This window comes from Alosa pseudoharengus, unplaced genomic scaffold, assembly GCF_046254945.1.
Source record: "Alosa pseudoharengus isolate Yale_2024_CS ecotype anadromous, Long Island Sound unplaced genomic scaffold, YU_APseudo_1.1 YU_APseudo_1.1_scf_19, whole genome shotgun sequence".
In the NCBI taxonomy this organism is placed as follows: domain Eukaryota; kingdom Metazoa; phylum Chordata; class Actinopteri; order Clupeiformes; family Clupeidae; genus Alosa; species Alosa pseudoharengus.
This window is the reverse complement of record NW_027468657.1, coordinates 6,262,089-6,287,783: the sequence shown is the minus strand read 5'-3', so window position 1 is coordinate 6,287,783 and position 25,695 is coordinate 6,262,089. Positions and strand designations below refer to the sequence as shown.

The 25,695-nt window shown below is 44.9% G+C and overlaps 1 protein-coding gene across 3 annotated transcripts; it reads left to right on the top strand.

Moving 5' to 3' along the window:
* The first annotated feature begins 871 nt into the window (after positions 1-871).
* Positions 872-21,371, top strand: sltm (SAFB-like, transcription modulator). Of its 3 annotated transcripts, none has more exons than XM_076291550.1 (20): positions 872-1,053; positions 2,000-2,087; positions 2,194-2,249; positions 2,401-2,428; positions 3,740-4,262; positions 4,986-5,029; positions 6,898-7,010; positions 7,330-7,479; positions 7,835-7,950; positions 8,284-8,447; positions 10,947-11,041; positions 15,937-15,990; positions 16,807-16,955; positions 17,312-17,492; positions 17,612-17,736; positions 17,931-18,101; positions 18,344-18,688; positions 19,489-19,630; positions 19,838-20,007; positions 20,797-21,371. In XM_076291550.1, exons 1-20 carry the CDS (start codon positions 886-888, stop codon positions 20,903-20,905), a joined length of 2,991 nt encoding a protein of 996 aa, XP_076147665.1. In that variant the 5' UTR covers positions 872-885; the 3' UTR covers positions 20,906-21,371. The 3 variants fall into 3 exon arrangements, with proteins under 3 accessions (XP_076147665.1, XP_076147663.1, XP_076147662.1); XM_076291548.1 differs by having other exon boundaries at positions 8,284-8,456; positions 16,810-16,955; XM_076291547.1 differs by having other exon boundaries at positions 8,284-8,456.
* Positions 21,372-25,695: the final 4,324 nt, after the last annotated feature.

Genomic DNA, 25,695 nt, shown 5'->3' with positions numbered 1-25,695 from the left:
TGTTCATTATGTTCATGCCCCCATATGTAATCTATGTAAAAACAAATTACGGCATTCTCCTTTAACCTTGTGATGAAATCTTTCTTTTTCCTTAAATGTCATCTTGTACAACTACTATACAAACATGCATAACAATGTGTCTGCACAGGCCAGCCATTGGATTGGTTGTCTGTTTCTTGGAGGGGCTGGGTTCTGTAGAGCCTAATCATAACAATGAGGATTACATTGACTAATTTAGCAGAGACTTTTATCTAAAGTGACTTATGTCAATAATATTACAAGGGCCATTCTCCCCAGAGCAACTCGGGGTTAAGTGCCTTGCTCAAGGGCCAGTCGAAGTCACCAGCAGGTGGGCCCCTACAGTGGACAGTGCTGTAGCCTTCCTGTCTGAGCCAACTTGTGCCCACCCCATTCAGATAGGCTACACAGAAGCATGGCCCCTAGAGCCCCTGTAGCCTACATAGAGGTTCAGATGTGGAAACCAGCCTGGCCCGGTTGTCATGCAGGTCTGCAGACCTGATGTGTGTCTGTCCCTCAGCACCCTCTGGATGACGAGATGTGTGGTTGTGGCTCTGGTTTATTTTAGTTTGGTTATCATTGTTCTTACAACTATTTCTGTTGGATCGAAGATGGGCTACCTACCACTCAGGGTCAAATGGAACATTTCACCTTGATTATGTTCACACACCTTAGTTACGGGATGGATAAGTTGCAACCTGTCTTTATATAATGTAATGGTTAATTTTATTCTAAATGAAGATGATAAATCCTGTGCCAGGATTTGGGGGGATAAAGAAACATGGGAACGTCATCGACTACGTAACATGTGCCTCCACATCCGGGTTATTATTTGTTTGCATTCTCCATTGTGCTTGCGAAGCTGTGATGCTCGCTGTCGCGGCGGTAGCGATAGCTAAAATGGCGTCGGGTGCCATTTCAGTCGAGTCGAAGAAAATTGTGGATTTGCGTGTTATTGATCTGAAAACAGAGCTCAAGCGCAGGAATTTAGATGTCACTGGCGTGAAAAATGTTCTTATCGCCAGATTGAAGCAGGTAATGGTAACACGTTGTAGCAACGCTATCTAGCATGCTTGGCTAATGTTGCAAAGTGTTTTGCTAACTGGTTAGCAGCATCTTTGCTGTTACTGCACAACTCTTGTGCGCCGTGTGTTAATCTTAATAAGGTCATCTTGAACAATGTATTTTACATGCTATTCTTTTTTGACTAAGCTGTACATATTTTGACACATCAACTTACAATTTCAATGTAGCCACAGACTAGCAATCTGTACGACATTAACAGTAGCTGGTGTTAGCTGGTCGTTAAAATGGAAGTCCGGAATGCTGATTAGCTCGCTGCCCTAGACTGCTGAATGGCAAAATGGCTAGTAACGTTAAGCCATTCAAGGTTAGCTGCTGTGTTCCAGTCACAAGCCCACAGGGTTCCTTGTCTTCACATGCTTCTGATTACGGAATGTCTGCATGGAATGTATGATGTAAATAAACGTTTTGTTGTATATTTTATTATTTTCTCAAAGTTGAAAACTGTCGGCTTCTCACGTTAATGTTAACCAACCAGGCCAAAAATTGCATATATGAAGTAATTTATACTCATTTAGAATTTTAACCTTACCACGTTATGTTTTGATGCGATGACCTAGCATGCTAAGTTGTTTGTTCGAATCATTGGTAATGTTAGCATAGCTAACTTGAAACCCGTTAACGTTAAAGTTACCTGACGTTCACGTGAACCATGAATAACGTTACGCCAAAACTGAATTGAATTCGCTAATTCAGGGGTCAGGTATCATAACATAAGTAGCAGCTAGACAACTGGACGTCAAACCGTAAAGTCGGCAACGGCATCTCTGTCAGACAAAACGTTAGGCACAATAGTATAGTGTTCGCAGGTTTTCAAAATACAGTATGAATATAAACTGGATTATCTGAGGTATTTGATTAAAAAAAACAATTAAAATGGTTGTCTGCTTATCCACAGGCAATTGAGGATGAAGGGGGCGATCCCGACAATATTGAAATCCCCATCTCAGTTGACACCCCAACCCGCAAGGGTGCAAAAACCAAAGGTGAGAGACATCAGCCACATTAACTGTTTTTAATTAAATGTCAGCCTAATATCTATATTCATAGAAAGTGCCTTATGATAAGTAAGCCTTGCAATCTTTTCAACAGGAAAGAAAGTAGACTCGGACACAGACAACCCTACAGAGGAGGAATCCTTCTGCAAGGTGAACTACACTACACATGATGATTATTTAGTCAGTTTGTTACCGTTTCCTTTAACCCTAAGTCCGATGCCATGATTTCATAGTTCAGTTAGGTTAGGCATATGATGTTTTGAATTTGTGTTGAATTTCTTTCCATTCATTTTTCTCACAGGAGACGGAAGAGGAAGAGTCTGAGAAAGGTATGGTTTTGAGTATCTGTTGTGTTTATGGTAACACGTGATTTTAGACTTTCAGGTTGCCCTCTCTGTGTCTAAATGGCTTTGATGCTTATGTCATTTTGTGGTGCGGATCGACAAGTCACTGCTTTGTCAGGACCCATCTTGCTCCCTTAAAGGAACTCTTCTCACTTGTCAGCACTTCACACAAAGCTGATGTTGCTACACTGGACAGTGGGGTGCAGCAATAATACTCACCCTGAAGCTCACAGAGAGGACTGATGCCGTCAGGCCTTCCAAGGCCACAACAGATTTGCTTGCTACATCTCGTCAAACCATCTAGACATCTTGGACAAGTAGGGGGGAACTGAATGTCTAGGGTCGTCTGGACACAAGTGGACCGCTGGCCAGATGCGTCCGAGACCACTAGCACGATATGTCGCAGGGGACATGGGTGGACCGTCTGATGACCCCTTGATGCAGAGTCCTCTGCCCTTGATGACCACCCTGACGTTTGAGCCGACTGCTGCTGAGGAGATGGGACACCGAGCAGTCAGCCTCGGCTGCAGACTTCCAGGTCTAAGGTTACACGTTCCCCCGAGGAATTAGTGCCTTGACCTGCCTGTCATGGGACAGTTCTCTGGATCTCAGGATCTTCACCACACCACACCCCACCTCAACCCCAATACACCCCTTACCTTCAGGTCACAAGGAGCACTCCGAAGGCCCAAGCAATGATTGAAAGAAGAAACAACGGCATCATGGACAGTCATGGGATGGCCTCCATTTGCAGAGCGGAGGCCAGAGGAGCACAGCTGTGCTCCGTCTGCATCACAGGACTGCAGGACTGCAGGACTGCACACACTGGACCTTTTTTCCCTTTGATTGAGGCCACCCCCCTTCCCCCAGCAGAGTGTTTTACCCATCACTCCCAGCGGGTGAAGTCCTCTGGACTGAGACGAGGGATGTGGAAGAAGGGCAGCCCTCCATGGCTGTGCAGTGTGCTGATGTTCCCCCATTGAGGTGTTTGGTGGTTTAACCTGACGTGAAGATGGTTGATCACCCCCTCCTCCTATCCCTCCCTACCGCTGCCTGCCTTCTACCTCCACCACCACTACTGTTCTCCACCGAAGAAATGTTTGTTCTGTGTGTACCTGTGGTTTCTCTCTCCCCTCCCATCCGATGATCATCTAACCCTAAACATGCTTTCTATCCCTTCTAGGTCACATAGTGGCAACAAAAAAAAAGAGCGAAAAAGAGAAAAGAAAAACACAATGTGAATGTTAAACAATGTTATTTTTTTTGCCATGTTTTATTCCTTGTTAAATCCCTCAGATGTTACTGATACCGATGACGGTACTCGTGACAATTCTAAAGCGCTACTCAGCGAAGACGGCCTCCCAGAGGCCGATAACGCAGAGGAGATGGAAAGCGAAGCCCCCGCCGACGGTGGCCCTCAAGAGGCCGAGGCAGAACCCGAGCTGGAGGCTGAGTGTGAGCCCGAGCCCGACGCAGAGGACGATAACATATCCGTCACTATCCAGGCCGAAGATGCCATCACCCTGGATGTGGATGGGGACGACCTCCTGGAAACAGGTAAACATGTGAAACTTCCAGATACGGAGGCCGAGAAGGGTACGGACGAGCCGGAGCCCTCTAGCCAGACGAGCCCTGAGGATGAGGCCAAGGCCGAGGCCAAGGATGGCCACAAGGATGGCAAGAAGGAGGACGGCCTCAAGCAAGACGCCGGAAAGAAGGAGAGCAGAGAGGCCTCAAAGAAAGCTGAAACTGGAGACAAAGAGAAGGATTCTGGGAAGAAAGGCCCCTCATCTACTGGGGCGGCAGGTCAAGTTAAGAGGTTTGTCTTTCTATGTCAGTTCTTTAAAAGGTACTACTACTGCTACTACTACCAAGGTCCAACACGCTAAGAACCGCAGAGCATTGTGGGTAGCGGCAAGATTTTTTTCCTTCATTAAAAAGTTGATTGGTGTACTGGCTGATACCTATTGTTTGGTTATGTTTTTTGTTTTTAAATATACACATTTTTGTTTTTAATCTTTTTTCGGAGTTGGTTAATTGGTGACGTTATCCAGGAGATGAACAGAGAAAAATCCAGTTCCAGCACCTTTTAAAATTCCCTTTCGAGCCCCTCTTTCTGGGTCTAAAACGAGCTGTAGTCCCGATGTGATGGCAGAGGGTTGGTCAGAGTCCTTTGAAGTGAAGTGAAATTTTTGATTTTTGGCTGAAGTTGACCCCACTCCAGAGGATTGCATTGGTCATGGGGATGTAAATTGGCAGGAAATCCAGACCCCCACCCCACCTTACACCATACACCTGTGGAAAAGCAAATGAAAAGAAGCCGTTATGGGAGAAGTCAAGACTATGGGGACCATATCTCTCTCCTTTTTAAAAAGCCAATAGGGTCTACGGAAATGCCCACATTTCCTTATGAATATAAATATATTTTTTTTCTCACAGATGTTCTTTAACACGGTGTAACTGATAATCCCAAACATGTCTCCATAATCTGGTACTCATTTCATGTTTTTTCCGTGTTACTTTTAAAACGTGTGGCCCCTAGCTCCTCCAAGGACAAGGATGGGAAGGCAACAAAAGATGACAAAGGTAAGACTCTTGCACTGTGGTCTGTAGTTTTTGGCGGTCCTCGTTCATAATTGGGTGAGGTGTTCAAATTCAGTAAATGGTTGCAAACGTTCATGGTGAATGTTTTCTCTGAACAGTAAAATTTTAACAATTTTGGTGAAAACATTCCATTTTAACGGTAACTCTTCGTTCCAACTCCACTGTATGTTCGCAGAGAACTACCTCCTCAAACTGCGAGCGTTTGCAAATGTTCGTGGGGAACTCAAGGCAAAACTGTTTAAAAATTTGAACACAATTTGTGTAACTACAGGACATCATGCAGATAATTTTGAACAGAAGAACAAAGAAAGTACTGTTTGTGGCCACCTCTGGATTGTTGGTTTAGGTCTGTCTGTTTTGAAATCAGGGTATATGGTCTTGAAGGCATATTATCCAGATTTAGATGACTTGTTAGACCTTGTAGGTTAGGCCTAGGCCAATTTATTTACAGCAGATAAAAGGGTTGATTTGCTTCTTATTAACTTAAGGAATGATGTTTGATCTTGATTTGCTTCATGTCGATGCCACTATTCATGTTATAACCCGATGCCTGTGATGCTAGCGTTGCATGCTTGATGATAATGTTTTGTAGCGTAATGTTACAGTTCTTAAGCGCAATGCATGTAGTCATACTCATATTGTATCAGTGTGTAGTGCAGCGCTAGAATTCTGTAGCACAATGTGTGTAATGTTTTGTAGCATAATGCCTTTGACATTAGCATTATGTAATGTTATGCCTTGATGTTGATGCTAGCATAACGTAGGTGCCGGTGTTGATACTAGTGTAGTGTGATGCCAGTGTTGATGCTAGCATTATTTAGTGCGATGCCTGTGTTGATGCTAGCATTATGTAGTGAGGTGCCAGTGTTGATGCTAGCATTATGTAGTGAGGTGCCAGTGTTGATGCTAGCATTATGTAGTGAGGTGCCAGTGTTGATGCTAGCATTATGTACTGTGATGCCTGTGTTGATGCTAGCATTATTTAGTGTGATGCCTGTGTTGATGCTAGTATTATGCAGTGAGGTACCTGTGTTGATACTAGTCTAGTCTGATGCCAGTGTTGATACTAGCATTATGTAGTGTGGTGCTTGTGTTGAGGCTAGCATTATTTAGTGTCATGGCTGTGTTGCATCAATAGCCCCGTTTCCTTTATGGCTGTTCGGGGGAAAACCTAGGAGGCGGGAACCTGCTCTCACATGGTCCTCTCAGTCCTTGCGTTTCCCTTAGAATTGAAGGACCCTCGTCAAACTCACCAGCCTCTGGAAGTTTAACAGGACCCACCCATATGCAGCCTTTTTTGCTGCACTATTGTGACGCTAATTAGAGGTAAATTGGTATGCTTGTCAAAATGTTGACATAGAAGAGCTGAATGAAGTAAAATTATGCTTTAGTGATGGTAAAACACGCACGCTGTTTAAAGTCATACAGCCGTAGCCTTTTTAGGGCTGTATAAAGTTGACCAAATTAATATAGGCTGTTAGGCGTGAATTAAAATAAAATACTTATTAATTAGCTGACCAATGCACAAACTTGCAATTGGGAAGCGGACGAATATTAATACTGCAACTCTTCCTATGTTTCGTTGTGGCGGGGGGCTGTTGTTGATGGGTGTGCGTACCGTAACATTTATTCCTGCAGGCCCTTGGTTGCATCATGTAGGTTTCATTTGTAATTGTAATCGCCTACTTAATAAATGAATATACCATCGAAATTTTAACCAGTTGAAACCTATTTCTTGCAGATATTTGTTCATTAAGTGTAGGCTACCTCAACCCAACAAGCTAATAGTCTAACCTTTTATTAATTTAGCTGTATTAATGTAGTGTGACTCTCTTAACTGGTTTTGTTAGGTGGAGCCAGTGGTGGTGGAGCAGGTAGCTCTACTCGCAACCTGTGGGTGAGCGGTCTGTCCTCCAACACTAAAGCAGCCGACCTCAAAAACCTCTTTGGCAAATATGGCAAGGTAAGGACTTGCTCCGCTCTGCCCTTTAAACATAGAACAGATTGGCAGTAAGTAAAGCATGTCAGTGTAATGTGTAATCACAGCATCTGAGATGTAAATATTGGAAACCTTTCACAGTAATATCTGTGTTAATTTATCTACTTGTACTTATGTAGGTGCTTCCTATGTTTGTAATTAAAATGTGCTGGAAAGACCAACTTTAAACTCTTTGTTAAATTAAGTGGCTAAAAGTTTCATAAATATAAGTTGGGATCTTTTTATGATACTTGTCAATACAAATAAAGAATTAAAATGTGTGTGTGCGTGTGTGATCCCTCAGGTATTTAGTGCTAAGGTGGTGACCAATGCCCGCAGTCCTGGCTCCAAGTGTTATGGTCTGGTCACCATGTCGTCTAGCGCCGAGGTGACCAGGTGCATCTCTCACCTGGATCGCACTGAGCTGCACGGGCAGCAGATCTCTGTGGAGAGGGTGAGCACGCTCAGGCCTTACTTTACCTCCACATCTCTCTTAGACTTTACCAATGGAGGGAGTACTTCCACATCTCCATTACTTTCCAACAGTATTGTTTGTGGTGTCAGAATATTTATCCAATTTTATATTTACCCTATATTGACAATGTGGACAGGGCATTAGACTTAATTTCCACATGGTATACAGTTTTTGAACTTAATATGTGGTTACCCAGTTAGTTATTCTGTGAAGTGGTTCAGTTGAGTGTACATGGAAATATGAATGTCTGTCCAATACAAGGCTAGAGTGCAGTCAGTTAAAGAACTTGACTTGTTAGATATGGTAGTTAATTAGTGCTTCATCTTTCCTCTAGGTGAAGAGTGATCCGTTCAAGAAGGAGTCCTTCAAGAAAGAGGGCGAAGACAAGAACAGCTCTGGGAAAACCTCCGGAGACAAGCGCACTCCCACCAGCACCAAGGCCACCAGCAAGTAAGCTGGCACCCTACTACACTCACTCGTCACACTCCACCAGGAAAAAAAATATGGCAATTTTTTTGTCTTTTTGGACTAGATTGACTGGCCAAATAAACGACTTGATTACAAAAAAAATGATACCAATAAGATAATATTTACGGAGGTTAGATTTAGTAACGGTCTGGAGTAGTTTTTATTTCTGTGGTGTCTGCTGCAGTCGATACTTTAATCGTATCGTATTTAATTGTAATCGTATGAATCTATTTATCTTTGAACTTCTTCTTCTTCTTCTTCTTCTTCTTCTTCTTCTTCTTCTTCTACTTCTTCTTCTACCACCACTCTCTGCAGGACCCAGACTTCTGCCAAGAAAGACGAGAAGAAGTCTGACAAGCCGTCTGAGAAGGACGGAAAGGACGTCTCCAAGAAGCAGGACTCCAAGAGTGGCAAAACGGACGCCCCCTCCTCCAGCTCCACAGCAGACGCCTCCAAGAAGGATGACAAGAAGAAGCATGGTAAAGATGGTGAGAGTGTGTCTTCACCTCCAGAGCACACAGGGTATTTATGCTGCGTTGCAGTATCAACTTTACGAGTTGGAAAATGTAAATCTCCCAGCTGTCTCGTGACATTTTACCGAGACGCACCCCGTTTTGGTCGTAATTTCAACTGTCTACCCCGGGGCTCCTGAGAGTACACCGAGCGAGTTGACAAACAAAAAGAACCGTACAAGTTGACGAACAAAGATGGCTGCGCCCGTAATTGATGAAGTTGAGACGTATTTTCTTTGTATTGGTATTACGTCGGTCGATTTTTAAATGCTCTTACACACTTGATTTACATTGCTGCTTTAATCCAGTCACCAATTTATGCATTGCTGTGCGTGCAATACAATGATTTCAAAAACAAAGTTTTGTTTTCGAGCTGGTATGCTAAAGAGGCTAATGTAGCTAACAATAGCAATAGCTACTGCCCCCCTCGTGGCTCGAGGAAAAACGCACAGCACTTGTTGAAATTAAAATTGTAAGTGTGATGAAGCTGGAATATGAATGCAAGTGTAAATCATCCCGTAGCTTGTTTAGATGAGCCACAAGCTTGCTCTCGTGTTCTAGGCAAGCGCCCAGCACTACTGAGACAGCTGCTGCCCTGGTGGCATCCATGTTCTTTCGCTATAGTGCTACAGGCCAGGCAATTACGTCACGTTACAACTCGGGTGGTACAATACAAATGGATTGCAGCATTACAACCCTGCACTTTTGCCATTTGTATACATGTTGTAACCTTATGTCGTCTAAATTAGGGATTGACCGATATGGATTTTTTAGTGCCGATACCGATACCGATTTTTTTTCCATCAGCCTAAGCCGATGACCGATACAGGCTGCCGATTTTCTTGAGCCGATATTTGGAGCCGATACTGCTTTTATTTTGCTCCCTCAATTTACATCATACAAATGACACATAATTACACAAATGATAACAAATGTTATAAGTCTCAATTTAAAAAAGGAACATTGAACTTATGGATGGGTGCACTGAATATGGTTAACTGTGCAAAATGCTTTCATCAACATCTTACAACACAGCCTTGATGACTCATTGCTTGCTGACATACTATAAGACATAATTCAGGTCATCACAAAATGTCCTTTGTCAACACATTTAAATAATTTAAGAAAACAATAAGCCTGAAAATTAGCTATTGAAATAAAGTGCTTGATTTGTAATTTAAGACTGCATGGTTTCAAGGATTGTCTATATTTTTCTAAAAAAAGCTGCCAGATGTCAACCACAGAACATAAATCAGCAGAGGAAAATAACGTGGTGTCAAATGTTTCTGTTCTAAACGGCATCAACGTCAAAAGGTAGCCTATATAAACATATCTCTCAGTTTTAAAATCACTCCTTCAGGTAGCGCAGCACTCTCATATCGCTCTGATGCGTGTGTCCCACTGAGTGAGACAGACAGACGCACACACAAACTTCTGTTTGGTAGCTGACGAACCACCATTGAACTGGATTGATAATGATAACGTTAGCAAACGGCTCTAAACAAGTAAGGCATACACGGTATGTCTGGTACATGATAAACGTTAACACGAATTAATATTCAACTACATATAACACGTCTCTCATTATTAAAGCTCTGATATCACTGCGATGGCAACTCCGCCCGCTCGAAGGGAGAGGGGGAGGGAGACGCACACACCACACGCGTCCAAAACTCAGCCAGGTGGTCGCTGAATAAAACTCCCACAAATACCACGGAACAACGTCGGCATTACTTAATCATATGATTGACCAGTGTTCGTAACAGCTACCGCTACCCCATGCAAACGGATAGCCTACAACTTAGTGCAGCTTCCTAAATACAATGGCAAGCAGTCTTATAGAAGAGGGGCATTCAGGGAGGGAGACACACACACACCACACGCGTCCAACACTCAGCCAGGTGGTTGCTGAATAAAACTCCCACAAATACCACGGAACAACGTTGGCATTAATCATATGATCAGTGTTTGTAACAGCTAGCTACCGCATGCATATGGATAGCCTAGCCTACAACTTAGCTATTTGCAGCTACCTAAATACAATGGCAAGTTTATAAATGAGGCATTAGCATTAAATAAAGTAGGCTACCTATATCATTCGCATTTTCCACTTGGACCCACAAACTTGCTTCCACCTTCAAAGTGTATGGCAATATTTAAGCTAAGTCAAACAGTTAAAAGATGCTTTGAAAGTTTAAAGTTTACTGTTGTCTTGAAGAGCAGGCTTTCAGCTCTGTTCGTGGGGGAGGGGCAGTCTGCACGTGAATTGCAGAGTCTCCAGCAACACAGAGCTGCCTGTGGACGCCTGTATGTAAATAATGCGGGGAAAAAAACTATCGGCGAACGCAGGCGCTTATCGGCCGATGCCGATACATGTAAAAAACGCAAATATCGGCCCGATATATCGGCCGGCCGATATATCGGTCGATCCCTAGTCTAAATTAATGTCTGTGTGTGTCTGTATAGGAGACAAGAGCCCAAGTAAGCTGGTGGTGATTGACCAGGCCAAAGGAGAGAACTTCAACATGAGGCCGCCCATGAGACGTGGACGCTTCGAGAAGGTACACACACAGCACCAACACCTCTTACAGGCTCAAAGTGTGTGTGTCACTGCTGTAAGAGGGTGGTAGAGGTTATTTAAACCATGTTATCTCTTTGTATTCATGCTTGGGGTGGGGGTGGTAGATCATAACCGTCCTTCCATCATGACTGGGACTTTATACATGCTAAAGAGGGTGCCTGTGTGGGAAGCAGTTGGTGGAGGTTGTTCTTTACGTTGGCTCCTCTTCCGTCATGGTATTTAACGCCTTTGTGTGTGTGTGTCACTGCTGTAAGCGGGTGGTATGGGTTGTTTTGGTGTGTGTGTCACTGCTGTAAGCGGGTGGTATGGGTTGTTTTGGTGTGTGTGTGTGTGTGTGTCACTGCTGTAAGCGGGTGGTATGGGTTGTTTTGGTGTGTGTGTGTGTGTGTGTCACTGCTGTAAGCGGGTGGTATGGGTTGTTTTGGTGTGTGTGTGTGTGTGTGTGTGTGTGTGTGTGTGTGTGTGTGTGTGTCACGGCTGTAAGCGGGTTGTATGGGTTGTTTTGGTGTGTGTGTGTGTCACTGCTGTAAGCGGGTTGTATGGGTTGGTGTGTGTGTGTGTGTGTCACTGCTGTAAGCAGGAGGTATGGGTTGTGTGTGTGTGTGTGTGTGTGTGTGTGTGTGTGTGTCACTGCTGTAAGCGGGTTGTGTGTGTGTGTGTGTGTGTGTGTGTTAGGGATCGACCAATATGGTTTTTTCAGGGCCGATACCGATATCAATTATTACCAAAACAGGAGGCCAATAACCGATATGTAAAACCGATATGTCAGTTGTCAAAAAGGGGGGTAGATAGTAAAGGCGATATGCTGCAAAAATTTAATTCAAGCATTTAATTATGCAAACCTTTCTTTCTTCTTTTAATACACACAGGGTTCGTACGGGTGCTTGAAATCCTTGAAAATGCTTGAATTTTAATGTTGCGTTTTCAAGGTTTGAAAAGTGCTTGCATTTCGGATAAAGTGCTTGAAAATGCTTAAAATTGTAAGTGTATTTTTTTTGACACAAATAGCTATCTGACGGAATAGTTAGCTTATTAGATGCAGAACGTCGGAGAGTTTAAAATTATAACTTCTCCGCCATGGTCCTCGGTTGCGCACCGATCTGCGTAGGCTATGTGACTGATCTGCCAGTCTGTTTTCATGCGTGACAACGCCCCCCTGCACACAGTCGGAGATGACCATCAACATGAAGTGAGGTTGCCGTTTCAATGAGCGTTGGTTAGAAAACAGCTATTTTAGACTGCTGAACAGAAATCATGAAGGCCTAGGGTCTTACAGATGCATTGCTAGCTAGGTCGCCATTAAAGCTAACCTATTGAATAGGCTACTTAGCTCCAATCATTGGAAGACAAGGAAAAAGTTAGGTTGAAGAGGGAGACGAAACTTTATGGCATGTGAATGCAAAACCGCACCAGTCATGTCTATGGCTGTATCTACCATAGAGGTCACCTTTCTTTCTTCAAATTTCGTTTTATTCATTAACTAAAAATAGCCGACAAGACCATTATCCTTGCATCAACGCAGCGTCACGCAACACGTAGTTGTAGATATACCTCTGACATGTCAAAACGAAAGTAGAGTTGACTGCTATCGCGGAGCTATGTCCTAACTAACGACGCAACACAGTGTCTCACGCAGCTCAAATAAACTTCAATACCCACAAATCCATTGTCCAAAATAAATAATAGTCAGACCTGAACAAAGGCTGACTTAAAGGCCTACTCAAAATGTTATGCTGAAATTCAATGGAGTTGCAGCTAGCTAACCTGCACTGATACTACTAGCCTAGATAGTAGATAATAGTAGATATTTATATGGATATTATCTGATATTGATTATCGGTCAGTTATTTACACAGGAGACGGGAGAAGGGAAATCAGGCAGAAAGGTGGAAATGAGGAGAAAGAGTTAGGAGAAGGGAGGGAAATAATAGGCAAAGGGCCCTCACAAGTGAGTGAGAGACAAGATGTGACACTCACTGTGTCAGAAGGTACAAGCTCCGCAGCCTATGACCCTGCAATTTATAAATGCAACATTCACTACTCTGATGAGGAGAAGCAGAGCATTCTTAATTAAAGATGGAGCAGAGATCAGTATAAATATCCTCAAAACCAATTGGAGAAAATGCTCTTGAAATATACAGGTGCATCTAAAAAGTAGAATATTGTGGAAAAGTGTGTTGGTTTAAGTTATAAACAAAACATGTTATAAACTGAACAAATGTTTCTACGTCATACGGCAAAATGATCATGATAGCCTTTACATGACAGCCCTCTATGGTTAAGTCTTTCATAGGCATATATAGGCTACTTTGCTCTTTTATAAATGTACCATATGCCTAATAGGCTGTATTTCTATGTGTGATTTATGTATAAATTATATTTATGTAAATGTATCTATTAGTTTCCACAATATTCACCATAAGTCATCATTTAAGGGGTTATTTTTAAAATTGTTCTTCCTTGGGGGCATGCCCCCGGACCCCCATAGTATTTCGCGGGGGGCAACATTTCTATCAACACCCATGACCTCGGTATTTGAATCCTGGCTTGGTCATGTCAAACTTCAGCTCAGTTTTGTGGTTTAATGCTTATAGGCCCTACAAGTGGAAAGACATTAAAACACCATGCATATGTGCATATCGTGCCTTTTGGCAAGAAGTTAAATTTATCCAATTATATGACAACTCAGTCATCTTTACGTCACCCAAGTCACATCTCCGCATTGCTAGCCTACTGGTTGGTAGCTCATGATAACAAATGTAGGCCTGTCTGCATGCCGTTGTAGGCAAGAAAGAGACATAATCAGTCTTGACTGTCATGAAAGAGCAGCCTTAACATTAGTTTGAGTTCACATATTCAGCAAAGAATAGTTATTTGTTGGGTGATTATTTTCTTTTCCTATTTTATTTATTTTTTTAATGTTTTTGGTATATTGACTCAGCCAGTTAGATAGCAAGCAAAGTCTACTTCCAGACAGGTGACACATGACAAGTTTTCCTTTCATTTCTTTTCCTGCTATTAAGAAACACAATTTTGTCTGTTAAAACCATCTTTAAATGATAAAAAAGTGAAAATCATTTTGAGTTAGTATATTCGTATAATGTCATTTGCCACCGCTGTAAAGTGCTGGAAAAGCTTGAAAATTGACCTTGAAAGTGCTTGAAAAGTGCTTGAATTTGATCTTGGAATAGGTGTACGAACCCTGTACACAATTGTCTATCAACTTGCATCATGTTAATCCAAGAGCTGAGTGATTATTAGCAATTATTTTCATAGAGTATAGGCCTACACAATGGGCTTTGTGCTTGTTAAGGGACCTGTCACAAAGAGGATGCTTTGCCATAGTGTGTGTGAGTGCACGAGAGAGGGAGAGGAAGAGGTGCATGCGTGATGGCAAGTGTTACGGTTGAATAGTTTAACAAAACAGTTTTAAAATAGTTCTTAGGCTATTTTTAAGCATGCAATGTGTAGGCTATAAGCTACACTTTTGAGAGCCTAAAAGGCACGTTAATAGCCAGCTCAGGACGCGATTTAGTTCAGGTCGGATTAAATCACGGCTGGCCCTGGGTGCATGTAGTCTTTTCTGACAGTCCGTTTCAAAAAGGAGCAATTAAACTTTTTGATGTTCGCTATCGCATAATTTAGGACTTGTCTGTACTATGTCCGCCGAGGTGTCCTGTTATTCACAATTAACGAACGAGGTGGAGGCAGAGAACTCCCGACACGCAGCACCCGAGTTTGTAGGCTAGTAAACAGCATCAGTAACGTGCATCAATCGGGAATTCGCTAAATGAAGGAAGTGGGTGCTTATTGATCCGGATCAAAGAGACAATAGCTTACAAAGTGGTGTTTTTGTAACTTTAGTGTAGATGATTGTGATTCATTGCAACTTCAGCAATGTAGGCTACCTTACTTACCTTCAAAAAATAGCTTCGTACAGCTGAAGCCCAGTCTACAGTCTGCCTCAGTGAGAATACTAAACTTTGTCTGTGTTCAATTTTCGATCCTGATTGGCTGCATTTGTGACTAACAACTAACAAATCAGACGGTGTAGTGGGCGGGACAATGCTCTTGACCACAGAGTAGCAAATGCAAGGAGTGAGAGACGCTTTACAGACAAAGTAGCGCGTTTCATTCTTTATCCATTTCAATATCGGCTTATCGGTGGGAAAAATGACCGAGACCGATTATAAAAATGCTAAATATCGGCCCTAATAATCGGCCAGGCCGATAATTGGTCGACCCCTAGTGTGTGTGTGTGTGTGTGTCACTGCTGTAAGCGGGTGGTATGGGTTTGTGTGTGTGTGTGTGTGTGTGTGTGTGTGTGTGTGTGTGTGTGTGTGTGTGTGTGTGTGTGTGTGTGTGTGTGTGTGTGTGTGTGTGTGTGTGTGTGTGTGTGTGTGTGTGTGTGTGGGTGGGTGTGTGTGTGTGTGTGTGTGTGTGTGTGTGTGTGTGTGTGTGTGTGTGTGTGTGTGTGTCACTGCTGTAAGCGGGTTGTATGGGTTGTTTTGGTGTGTGTGTGTGTCACTGCTGTAAGCGGGTGGTATGGGTTGTTTTGGTGTGTGTGTCACTGCTGTAAGCGGGTGGTATGGGTTGTTTTGGTGTGTGTGTGTGTGTGTCCCTGCTGTAAGCGGGTTGTATGGGTTGGTGTGTGGGTGTGTCACTGCTGTAAGCGGGTGGTATGGGTTGGTGTGTGTGTGTGTGTGTGTGTCACTGCTGTAAGCGGGTGGTATGGGTTGGTGTGTGTGTGTCACTGCTGTAAGCGGGTGGTATGGGTTGTTTTGGTGTGTGTGTGTGTCCCTGCTGTAAGCGGGTTGTATGGGTATGGGTTGTATGGATTGTTTTAAATCTTTTCTCTTTTCTTCTCTGCTTCAGCCTGGCTTCCCCAACATGGCCGGCCGTCGGCCCAGATGGTTCATCCCCCCCGAGGTGATTTGTGCCACCGTATACCCCCCTTAAACCCCTCTGCACCGCACCCCATGTTAACAGCAGGCTCACTCCCTACGGCTTCACATGGACATGCCATTTATATGAAAATATGACCTGATGTCCTTATCCACATGGACTCCACGTAGACATAGGCAAATGAGTTTGGCTCAACACAACTAATTGGAGTTCAACTATGTGGAGTTTTATGGAGCAAATTGTTGACACATTTCTGTCGCTAGCCATACATGCCGATCACAGATAACTCTGTTTACATAGAACTGATGTGGGATAACCCACAACGATAGGCTCATTTGAGTTCCAGAACAAAACATGTAAATATAGTGTAAATGTTCCTATCCCATGTGTGTCTGAAGAGGTCACGTGGTGCAAGTTAGGTCAATTTCCTCAGTTTTGGATTTAAAAGACTACTACCTCTAACCACCCAGTTTTATCTGTGTGGCATTAGCGAGGGCAAAGAAGCAGCCTGTGTGTTGCTTCACTGTGAGCCTGCTGTTGATTTTAAGGTGCTGCTCTCCCTCTCTTAATCTGCATTGCCATTGTGAATATGCAGGCCACAAGAAGTAATTAGGGATTGTTGTTTTGTTGTTGGCTCACTTTTACTCGCAACAAGAGATTCCATTCACTGTGCTAAGCTAGTTAGCGGGGTCACTGCCGGACTAAGACAATGCATGCGTGTAGACAAAAATGCTTTTGCTTGCTCACTTATTTAACTCTAGGGGAGATGGTGAATAACCCAATTTCATAAAAGGTAGCTTGTTCCTTTAATGGTAAATGTGTGTGTGTGTGCGCCCACAGCAGATGGATCTGATGAAGCACAAGGGGCGCGTGTTCCCAGGGAAGGTGGGCAGTAAGGACATCCTGCCCTTTGATAAGATGAAGGAGCAGAAGATGAGGGAGAGGCTCGTCCGGCTCGAGCGCTTCCACCGGGCCATGGAGCTGCGCAGGTACACACACACACACACACACACACGGGCACCGTATAGGCTACCACATGTTGAAGCCCCTTTCTGGCAAAAAGTCTGAAATTTGAGATGCTATATCAAATTTTTGGGATGCTTTATGTCATGATTAATTCTAATTATGATTATCTGACAAAATTCTGATTTAGTATCTCAAAAGTTGGACTTAATATCTCAAAATTGACGTGTGTGTGTGTGTGCACAGTATAGTATTTGCCACACACACACACACACACACACACACAGACCTCTCACACCTCATCCCCACTCCACACTGAGATGCTGGTACCTGACGAGGGTGTGTGTGTGTGTGTGTGTGTGCGTGCGTGCGTGCGTGCCAGGCGGCGTGAGATGGCGGAGCGTGAGCGTCGTGAGCGTGAGCGCGTGCGTCTGCTGCGTGAGCGCGAGGAGCGGGAGCACCTGATGAGGGAGCGCCAGCGCCTGGAGGTGGAGCGGCAGAAACTGGAGCGCGAGCGCATGGAGCGGGAGCGCCTGGAGAGGGAGCGCATCCGCATCGAACAGGTACACACACACACACACACTCATACGCTCACACTCACTTATGCTCACGCACACACAGAGACATCTTGTCTCATAGATGTCTTCAGTACACAGAAATTGTAATGTGTGTGTGTGTGTAGGAGCGGCGCAAGGAGGCGGAGCGTCTGGCCCGTGAGAGGGAGGAGTTGAGGAGACAACAGGAGCAGCTGCGTTACGAGCAGGAGAAGAGAAACAACCTGAAGAGGAGCAGAGATGTGGACAACAGGTACACACACACACACACACACACACACTCACTCTTTTCAGCAAAGAGCAGGTGGCAGCTCTGTGGGTTATTTAGATTCTACGGTGTTTGACCTATGAGTGCAGTGGGTGGCTATTGTTGCAGCCAGTGTAGCTGTTGACCATTGGTCTAGCCAGCTCATGATCTATAATTTTGACGTGTGTGTGTTCGTTCAGGAGGGATGACCCGTACTGGAACGGCAGTAAGAAGGTTCCCCCAGAGCCGGAAGGCCGGATGAATCAGGGTTCCGACTACAACCGCCAGCAGAACCGCTTCAACGATTTCACACCGCGTGACCGCAATCGCTACCCAGAATCCTCTGCTTCCCAGCCCAACACTTTTGACAGGTACGTCCCCAGACGAGTGTTTCTCTGTGTGCGGCAGGTGGGTTACTGTATTTAGCTGATGCTTTTATTCAGAGTGACTTACAACATTAGAGTAACAGTAGTTATTATGTATTGTCTTGGATAATTGAATTTATATGAACCTGGTCTGAGTGGGATTTTACATTTATTTAATTATTCATTTATTTATTTATTTATTTATTGTTGGAGTGTGTGTGTGTAACTGTTGTGCCCCTCCCCTGCAGACGCGGGCGCTTTGACAGCGACTCTGACGCCAAGAAGAGTCGCCCTGCTCAACGGCGTGAGGGCTCTGGGTTCGACCGCTACCCTAAGACCTTTGACCCCGTGAGGCGTCAGGAGCCGCCACCCCCTCCTCCCCAGCGCGCCGAGATGCGTGACGGCGATCGCCGCGGCGACCAGCGACGCACCGTCACACTCCCTGACCGGCCGGCCCCGGGTCGGGCACCGCCCCCGCCCAACCTGTCCCACACCCGTTCCCCACGAGAGCCCTCTCATGCGCACACGCACACACACACACACTCCGGCTGGAAGAGCGACGGAGGAATGAGCTCCAACAAGGGAGACCTGCGGTAAGAGCACTCCTGTGGCAATGGACCTCTGAAGTGGTCATGTATGAGCCAACAGTGGGGCTGCGGCTGTCCAGGGTGCTTATGCATGCGCTTGTTTGTGTGTGTGTGTGTGTGTGTGTGTGTGGGGGGGGGGGGGGGTTGTGTGTGTGTGTGTGTGTGTGTTTGTGTGTGTGGGGGGCACCCTGTGGTAATGGACCTCGCCTACAAATAGACCCCAAAGCTGCCATCTTTGCCCATATAAGGACATTTGGATTATATGGGCAAAGATTGCAGCTTTGGGGCCCTGTTGTAGGTGGACATCAAAGGTCTATGAAGATGGTACAGTGTGCAACCCCCAGCTAATGGCGCAGTTGACATTTTGCTTTAGACACACTTTGCATACTTAAGCTGTGATTGGTCGACCGTAGATCCAAACCAGAAATCCTCCGCAATGATATTGACTGGTTATCTAGCTCATATGTCTTGTAACAGCCAACGTCATACAGGCATGTTAAGGTTAAAAACGTTTTATAGTGGAGCAGTCCGTATGAAATGACTTTTGTGTTGTATTCCAGTGGAGCGGTCCATATGAAATAACGTATGTGTTGTATTCCAGTGGAGCGGTCCATATGACATGACGTTTGTGTTGTATTCCAGTGGAGCGGTCCGTATGAAATGACGTTTGTGTTGTATTCCAGTGGAGCGGTCCGTATGAAATGACGTTTGTGTTGTATTCCAGTGGAGCGGTGCGGATGTAATGACATTTGTGTTGCATTCCAGTGGAGCGGTCCATATGACATGACGTTTGTGTTGTATTCCAGTGGAGCGGTGCGGATGCGTCCAGAGCGCTCAGACAGAGATGGTCCCAGCGGCCCGCCCATCAGAGGAGCCTCCTCAGCCACCAGAGGCAGGAGTAGCTTCAGCAGCAGAGACTCCAGCGCACCCATGGTGATGGGAGACCAGGTATACACACACACACACACACACACACACACACAAAGAGGCTTGCCCCACCACTGGTAAAGATCCACAGAAAGGCATTATATTTGCGGCTCTTTACCTCTGGCAGTTCATTGGAAAGGATATGTATCTTTGAAACAACAGCTAATGCGTATGAGTTGCTGGAGCACTGATTGTTAGTGTGTGTGTGTGTGTGTGTGTGTTCAACAGCACTTTGGTGGCAGTCGGCAGGTGGTGGTTGAGCGTCATGGACGAGAGCCCGGCCCCAGGAAGGAGTGGGGTGGAGCCTCTCACGGCGGAGGTCACTCCTCCAGCTTCAGCGACGGCCGCAGGATGGCCGACACACACACAAGGCCCGGCATGATGGCCCCTCATTCCAGGTATGAACACACACACACAAGGCCCGGCATGATGGCCCCTCATTCCAGGTACACTCACACACGCGCGCGCACACACACAAGGCCCGGCATGATGGCCCCTCATTCCAGGTATGCACACACACACACACACACACACACACACACACACAAGGCCCGGCATGATGGCCCCTCATTCCAGGCACACACACACACACACACACACACACACACACACACACACACACACACACACAAGGCCCGGCCTGATGGCCCCCTACACCAGGTACACACACGGTTCTGCATGGCCTCTCACCCCATGACAGACCTCTGCTCAGGAGCCTGGTTGCAGTACTCTCCATATGTACAGACAGACCTCTGCTCAGGAGCCTGGTTGCAGTACTCTCCATATGTACAGACAGACCTCTGCTCAGGAGCCTGGTTGCAGTACTCTCCATATGTACAGACAGACCTCTGCTCAGGAGCCTGGTTGCAGTACTCTCCATATGTACAGACAGACCTCTGCTCAGGAGCCTGGTTGCAGTACTCTCCATATGTACAGACAGACCTCTGGCTCAGGAGCCTGGTTGCAGTACTCTCCATATGTACAGACAGACCTCTGCTCAGGAGCCTGGTTGCAGTACTCCTGACTCAAATCTTTTACTTTCTGTTAAACAGTAGAACTTTACTTCGTTGAAATGGAGTAGAGAAACCTGATGTAATGCTCTCTAGTAGTCTATATCTGACTACTTCAACATGTGAGTTGCTTACACGTGTGTGTGTGTGTGTGTGTGTGTGTGTGTCTGCCTGCAGTCATTCCTCCAGTGGCATGAATCGGATTGTGCAGATCACCAACTCTTCCCTGTCCCCTGGTAACGTTGGCGGCTTCAAGTCCTTCAAAGGAGCACCCCGCCGGTTCTAGAAGTTTCTACCGACCCCGACCCCAACGTTGAACTTCACCTGTTCCACAAAAACAAATCCTTTTATACAAACTGAAGAACCTTTTACTTTTTTCCTTTTTTTTTTTTTAAAGATGGGTATTTTGATGTTTTTACAGTTGGATTTTGGGCAGTAGGTTCCTGTACAGACTTGCTTGTTTTTTTTTTGTTTTGTTTGTTTTTTTTTAAAAAAGATAACTGTAGAGGCAAGATGCCTTGTAAGTAGAGAACTCCCATCTATTCTGCTGTGATGTCAACTCCAGTGCACTTTCCTTACCCCCCCACCCCGGGATGAAGTCTGTACAGTTCTTGTTCCCCTAACGGACATGTGTGTGGTTGCCAACCTATCCCTGTGTGTGTGTGTATTCCTACCCTCGTTCTGCTGAGCTGTCTCCATGCGCTGCTTTTTGGACACACTTGGGAGTTGAAAATAAACTATTGAAATTGTGACCTTTGACCTTTTTGTGCTTCTCTGGTCCCCCTCATGTCCAGCTACCCTTTCACCTCCTCAGAGCTGACTCTTACACCATGACCAGCAGTGGATTCTGGGATTGATCCCACAGTCCACCGCTGATGGGGGAAACGTAGTACAAAGTGAAGGGATATGTGTTTGTTGGGCAGATACACACACACACACACACACACACACTTTTTCATTTTTGTGGGGAACAGCTATTGACTCCCATTATGCTGTAACTCAAGAATTCTAAACCGTGTACCAGAGCCCAAAAGTAAAGGGCTAAAGTAAAGACATGGCTGCTGTTTTTTTGTGTTACTGGCAACAATGTCCTTTAGAAAAAAATATATTTGCAAAAAGTAGAAAGTAGAAAGTAGGACACAGAGAGAGAAAGACAGCCTGGACACAGGTTACAATAGAAGTGCTGTAAGTTTTAATGGGTGTAAAGACTACAGAGCAGCAGCATCCACTGACCATGTTTAATCAGACACAATGTCCCTCGTCTAAGGCATGTTCTATTCAGGAGAACCACAGCCTACTGAGCCAGTCACTGGTCATACACGCACACACACACACTAATTCTACCTCCAAATGACCCATGTAAAATGTGTAGCTTGTAGATAAAAGGTTTAAATGCAGGCCTATAAGTGACTGGGAGAGAGATGGGGGTTAGTGTGGGAGAGCTAGACGTGGCTGATAATCTTGTCCTGTAGTGTTGCATAAGAGCACTGAACATGCATCGCAAAAAAACAGACCAGTGGTGGGGGGAGTCTCTGTACGTGTTCCACAGATTGCATCCAAAAACACTGAAGGAAACATTTGCTATAAAAAAACGACCTCTTGTTGACTATATAAGTCTGTGTGTGCTCGTTGTAAGTTTCTTTAAAAATTTGATTGAAATGTTCCTCATTTAGCTGATAGTCATCGCAATTTCATATTTTGTTGGTCTTTCTACATGGATGAATGATAAGATTACTCTTACCATTTACCCTTGGAAGGAGGTCATATGTGAAAGGGTCATGTTGACATGATTTATCACAATCCTTTAATTCCTTCCGAAATTCTCAAACATTTTAATTTTGCATTTGAAATGTTCTGGAGACTGAGACCACACCACTCCCGAGTAGTAGGAGGAAATGAGGACCTAAAGGGGGGCAGTTCAACTGGTGTAGCATAAAAACGTGGGTCAACAGGCCGTGAAGTAGCTTTCCGGGTAAGACCTCCCTTTGTAGTGCTCTCCAACGATGACTCCTCATCCGAGGCTAACGGCCATTGCCTGACAACCTTTGCCAGAAGCCTCTCTGGCATTGGAGTAGAAAATGAGGTAAGCATTAGCCAGGCCTTCAGTAATGCGTCTCTACGCAGGACTTCACACTGCAGGAAGTCCCCCTCACGTTCAATAGAACACACCACCACCCCACGAACAAGTGTGAACATGGCTGACTTATATTTACCAATTTCACAAAAATATGCTTTGCAACAAACACTTCAGAATAACAGGCTGAAGCACAACAGAGACTTGGTGAAGAACAAAACAAATCAGGTGGGTTGGCTGACTTCTGACCATGAGGATGTGAAGGAATGAAGTTAGTGTTAGAACATTTAGTGTGTACGGTGCAAAGTGCTCAACACAGGTTGGGTTTGATCTGCCTTGACCGCAGCAGACTCTGATGCAGTCTTTGGATTAATTCCGTTTGTCAACCGCGGCGATAAATCCCAAAGCCTCACCCGAACAGAGAGGCCCAAAAAAAAGACAATTATTTTATATTAAGCATATTACAAAGACTTCTGGGACATTTCTATCTGTAAAAGAAATCACAACAATCTGAGTGGGTACTGTGCGCACTTAGCTTCTATGGGCACAACGCCACTTCACAGTTGGCTGTAATTAGGTTCTGACATGGCCCAGATCTGACCGAAGCTGCTGTCCACTGGCCCTGTGCCACACCCTCTCCCCTATAGGGCTTCATGTAACCGCAGAGCCGACTACTGGCCCTTGTAAGACCTCGTCCCTAGGGCCTCATGTTGAACTGTACCTAGTGTGTAACTTGCAGTACAGCCGACTCTTTACTGAGTAACTATTACTGCCATCAGTACTGTCTTTACTGGTCACTCTCAACACGAGCGGTAAACTTTGACCTTGTCTTGAGTGTTTGAGCAGCGTGGACAACCAAAGCTACACACCTGCGTCATGACTTACCAGAATGTGTTGCCTGAGTTTCTTTTTTTTTTTTTTTTTTAAACTTGGCAAATCTCTGACTTGGCTCTTTCAAGGCATGAGGACAACAAACACAAATGAAAAAGAAAAACAAAAAATCTGTCACCTCACTGGGAGAGTGGCTTAAGAGCAGACACGGGGAACAGCCCCGATGTAGACCTGTGGTGTGAAGGGCTAGTAGGGACGCAAGTTAACACAGTTGTTCAGCCCATTCACTTTCCTACCACTCTCAACCAATCTGACACGCCAGCTACCACTCACACACGCACACGCACACAGACTTACACACACACAAGCACGCGCACACACAGTCTCAACAACATATCTGTTAAGAGGGAATACAGACACACATGAACAGTTCTGCTTGTAGAAAACTAAACTACAACTGTAAGGCGTTAGTGTTATTTACAGAGTTATTGAAGAGTCAAGAAGAGGAGTCTGAGAGGCTGCCACCAGTGGGCACCAAAGCAGGACTAACCCCACACCATCCACCACATGAGAGCAGCACTTCCCCCATTCAACACAGCCAGGGTCCACACTACAGTGTGTTTTAGTGCAGCTGAGCAGGAACAAATAAAGCAGCTAATCAATCATAATGATTAGTTCACTGAATGAGTGGGCATCTTTGCAACGTTTGCAACTAAAGTGCAACGCCCATGGTGACAGAGAGAGTGTGTTCAAAATAAAAGTATCCTTCATAAAGTTATGGACTTTGCACTGTAAAAAATCACACCACTGATCGGTGCGAATGACGACCTGCTCCACTGCCCCTAGTGGCCAGCCCTGGTCCTGCAGGAAGCACTGTGTGTGTACTGGAGGCTAGACACATGGCATACAACAGCAGGACCACAAGGGTGTGTGTGTGTGTGTGTGTGTGTGTGTGTGATGCATCAAGGCAATCAGCTGGAATGTATAGATCAAAAACAATATGGTTGCTAAGGAACAGATGAATACTAAAACAGCAGGAGGATGCTACCCACATGAAGTGTGTACTTTGTGTGTGCACAAGCTAATAAGAGCACCGCCTGCACATACTCATTCGTCAAGATGAAAATAAACTCAACAAACAGCACAGAAAAAAAAAACAAACAAACAAAAGACAACTCCCCAAACAATGCAAACTCCCCAGCCAGTAGAGAGCTCAGCGATCTACCAGCTAGACCTTCGTTAGAGGCCATCCGGACCTCCTGTCTAAAAGAAACAACACCAGGGCAGAGCCGGGCACTTCTGACCAAAACACTACAACCTGTGGTCAACACTTAAGGATTACAAAAGGGAAACAGCAACGTATGACGTCATGACACTTAAAATGTAACGTTGAGTAAAAAAGGCGTTTTTGGCAAAAATCTCTTCAAATGACATGAGAAGGTTAACTGGTTAGCGTTAAGAGTAAAACACACACACACACACAAAACTAAATTCTGACTGCTGTATCCTGGTATGGAACATTATGTGCATGTGTGTGTTTGGGAGCACAAAGGTTAGGCCATTGGGAACCCTTAATTTAAATTAATGATTGGCAGCAAAAATCCCTTTTGTAAACATAACATAAAGTAACATAATGTACAAACACACTTCCACACACTCTTTACTCCCCCCACCCACCCAACCTAACCCAACGCACGCACACACACACACACAGTCCAATAAGAAAGGAGACCGTGTCCCCAAAGAGCAGCCATGTCTCCCAGTCAAGTTAGGGCCCCCATCATGTGTAACACTCTTTTGTGTGTGTGTGTGTGTGTGGGTGTGTGTGTGTGTGTGTGTGTGTGTGTGTGTGGGTGTGTGTGTGTCTTGTCCACGCGTTTTCCTCATGTGGAAAATGGACTCCTTCCATTCGTGTCCAACGCAGCAGGGGAACCGAGAAGGGGAGATGTGTGTGGGATCTGAACGGAACCGTACACATACGTCGTCTACATACGTGTGCTGTATACCTGCAACTGTGGACATATACAAGTGCGGATACAAAATAGCTTATAAACGGCAAGAACAACGGAAAACCAAATAAAATGTTGAACAAAAAAAAAAGCCTGCAGCAAAATTACAAATGTGACCGGAGGTGTGGCAGATAGTTTGTTCTGTGGTTCCAGTCTTGTCCT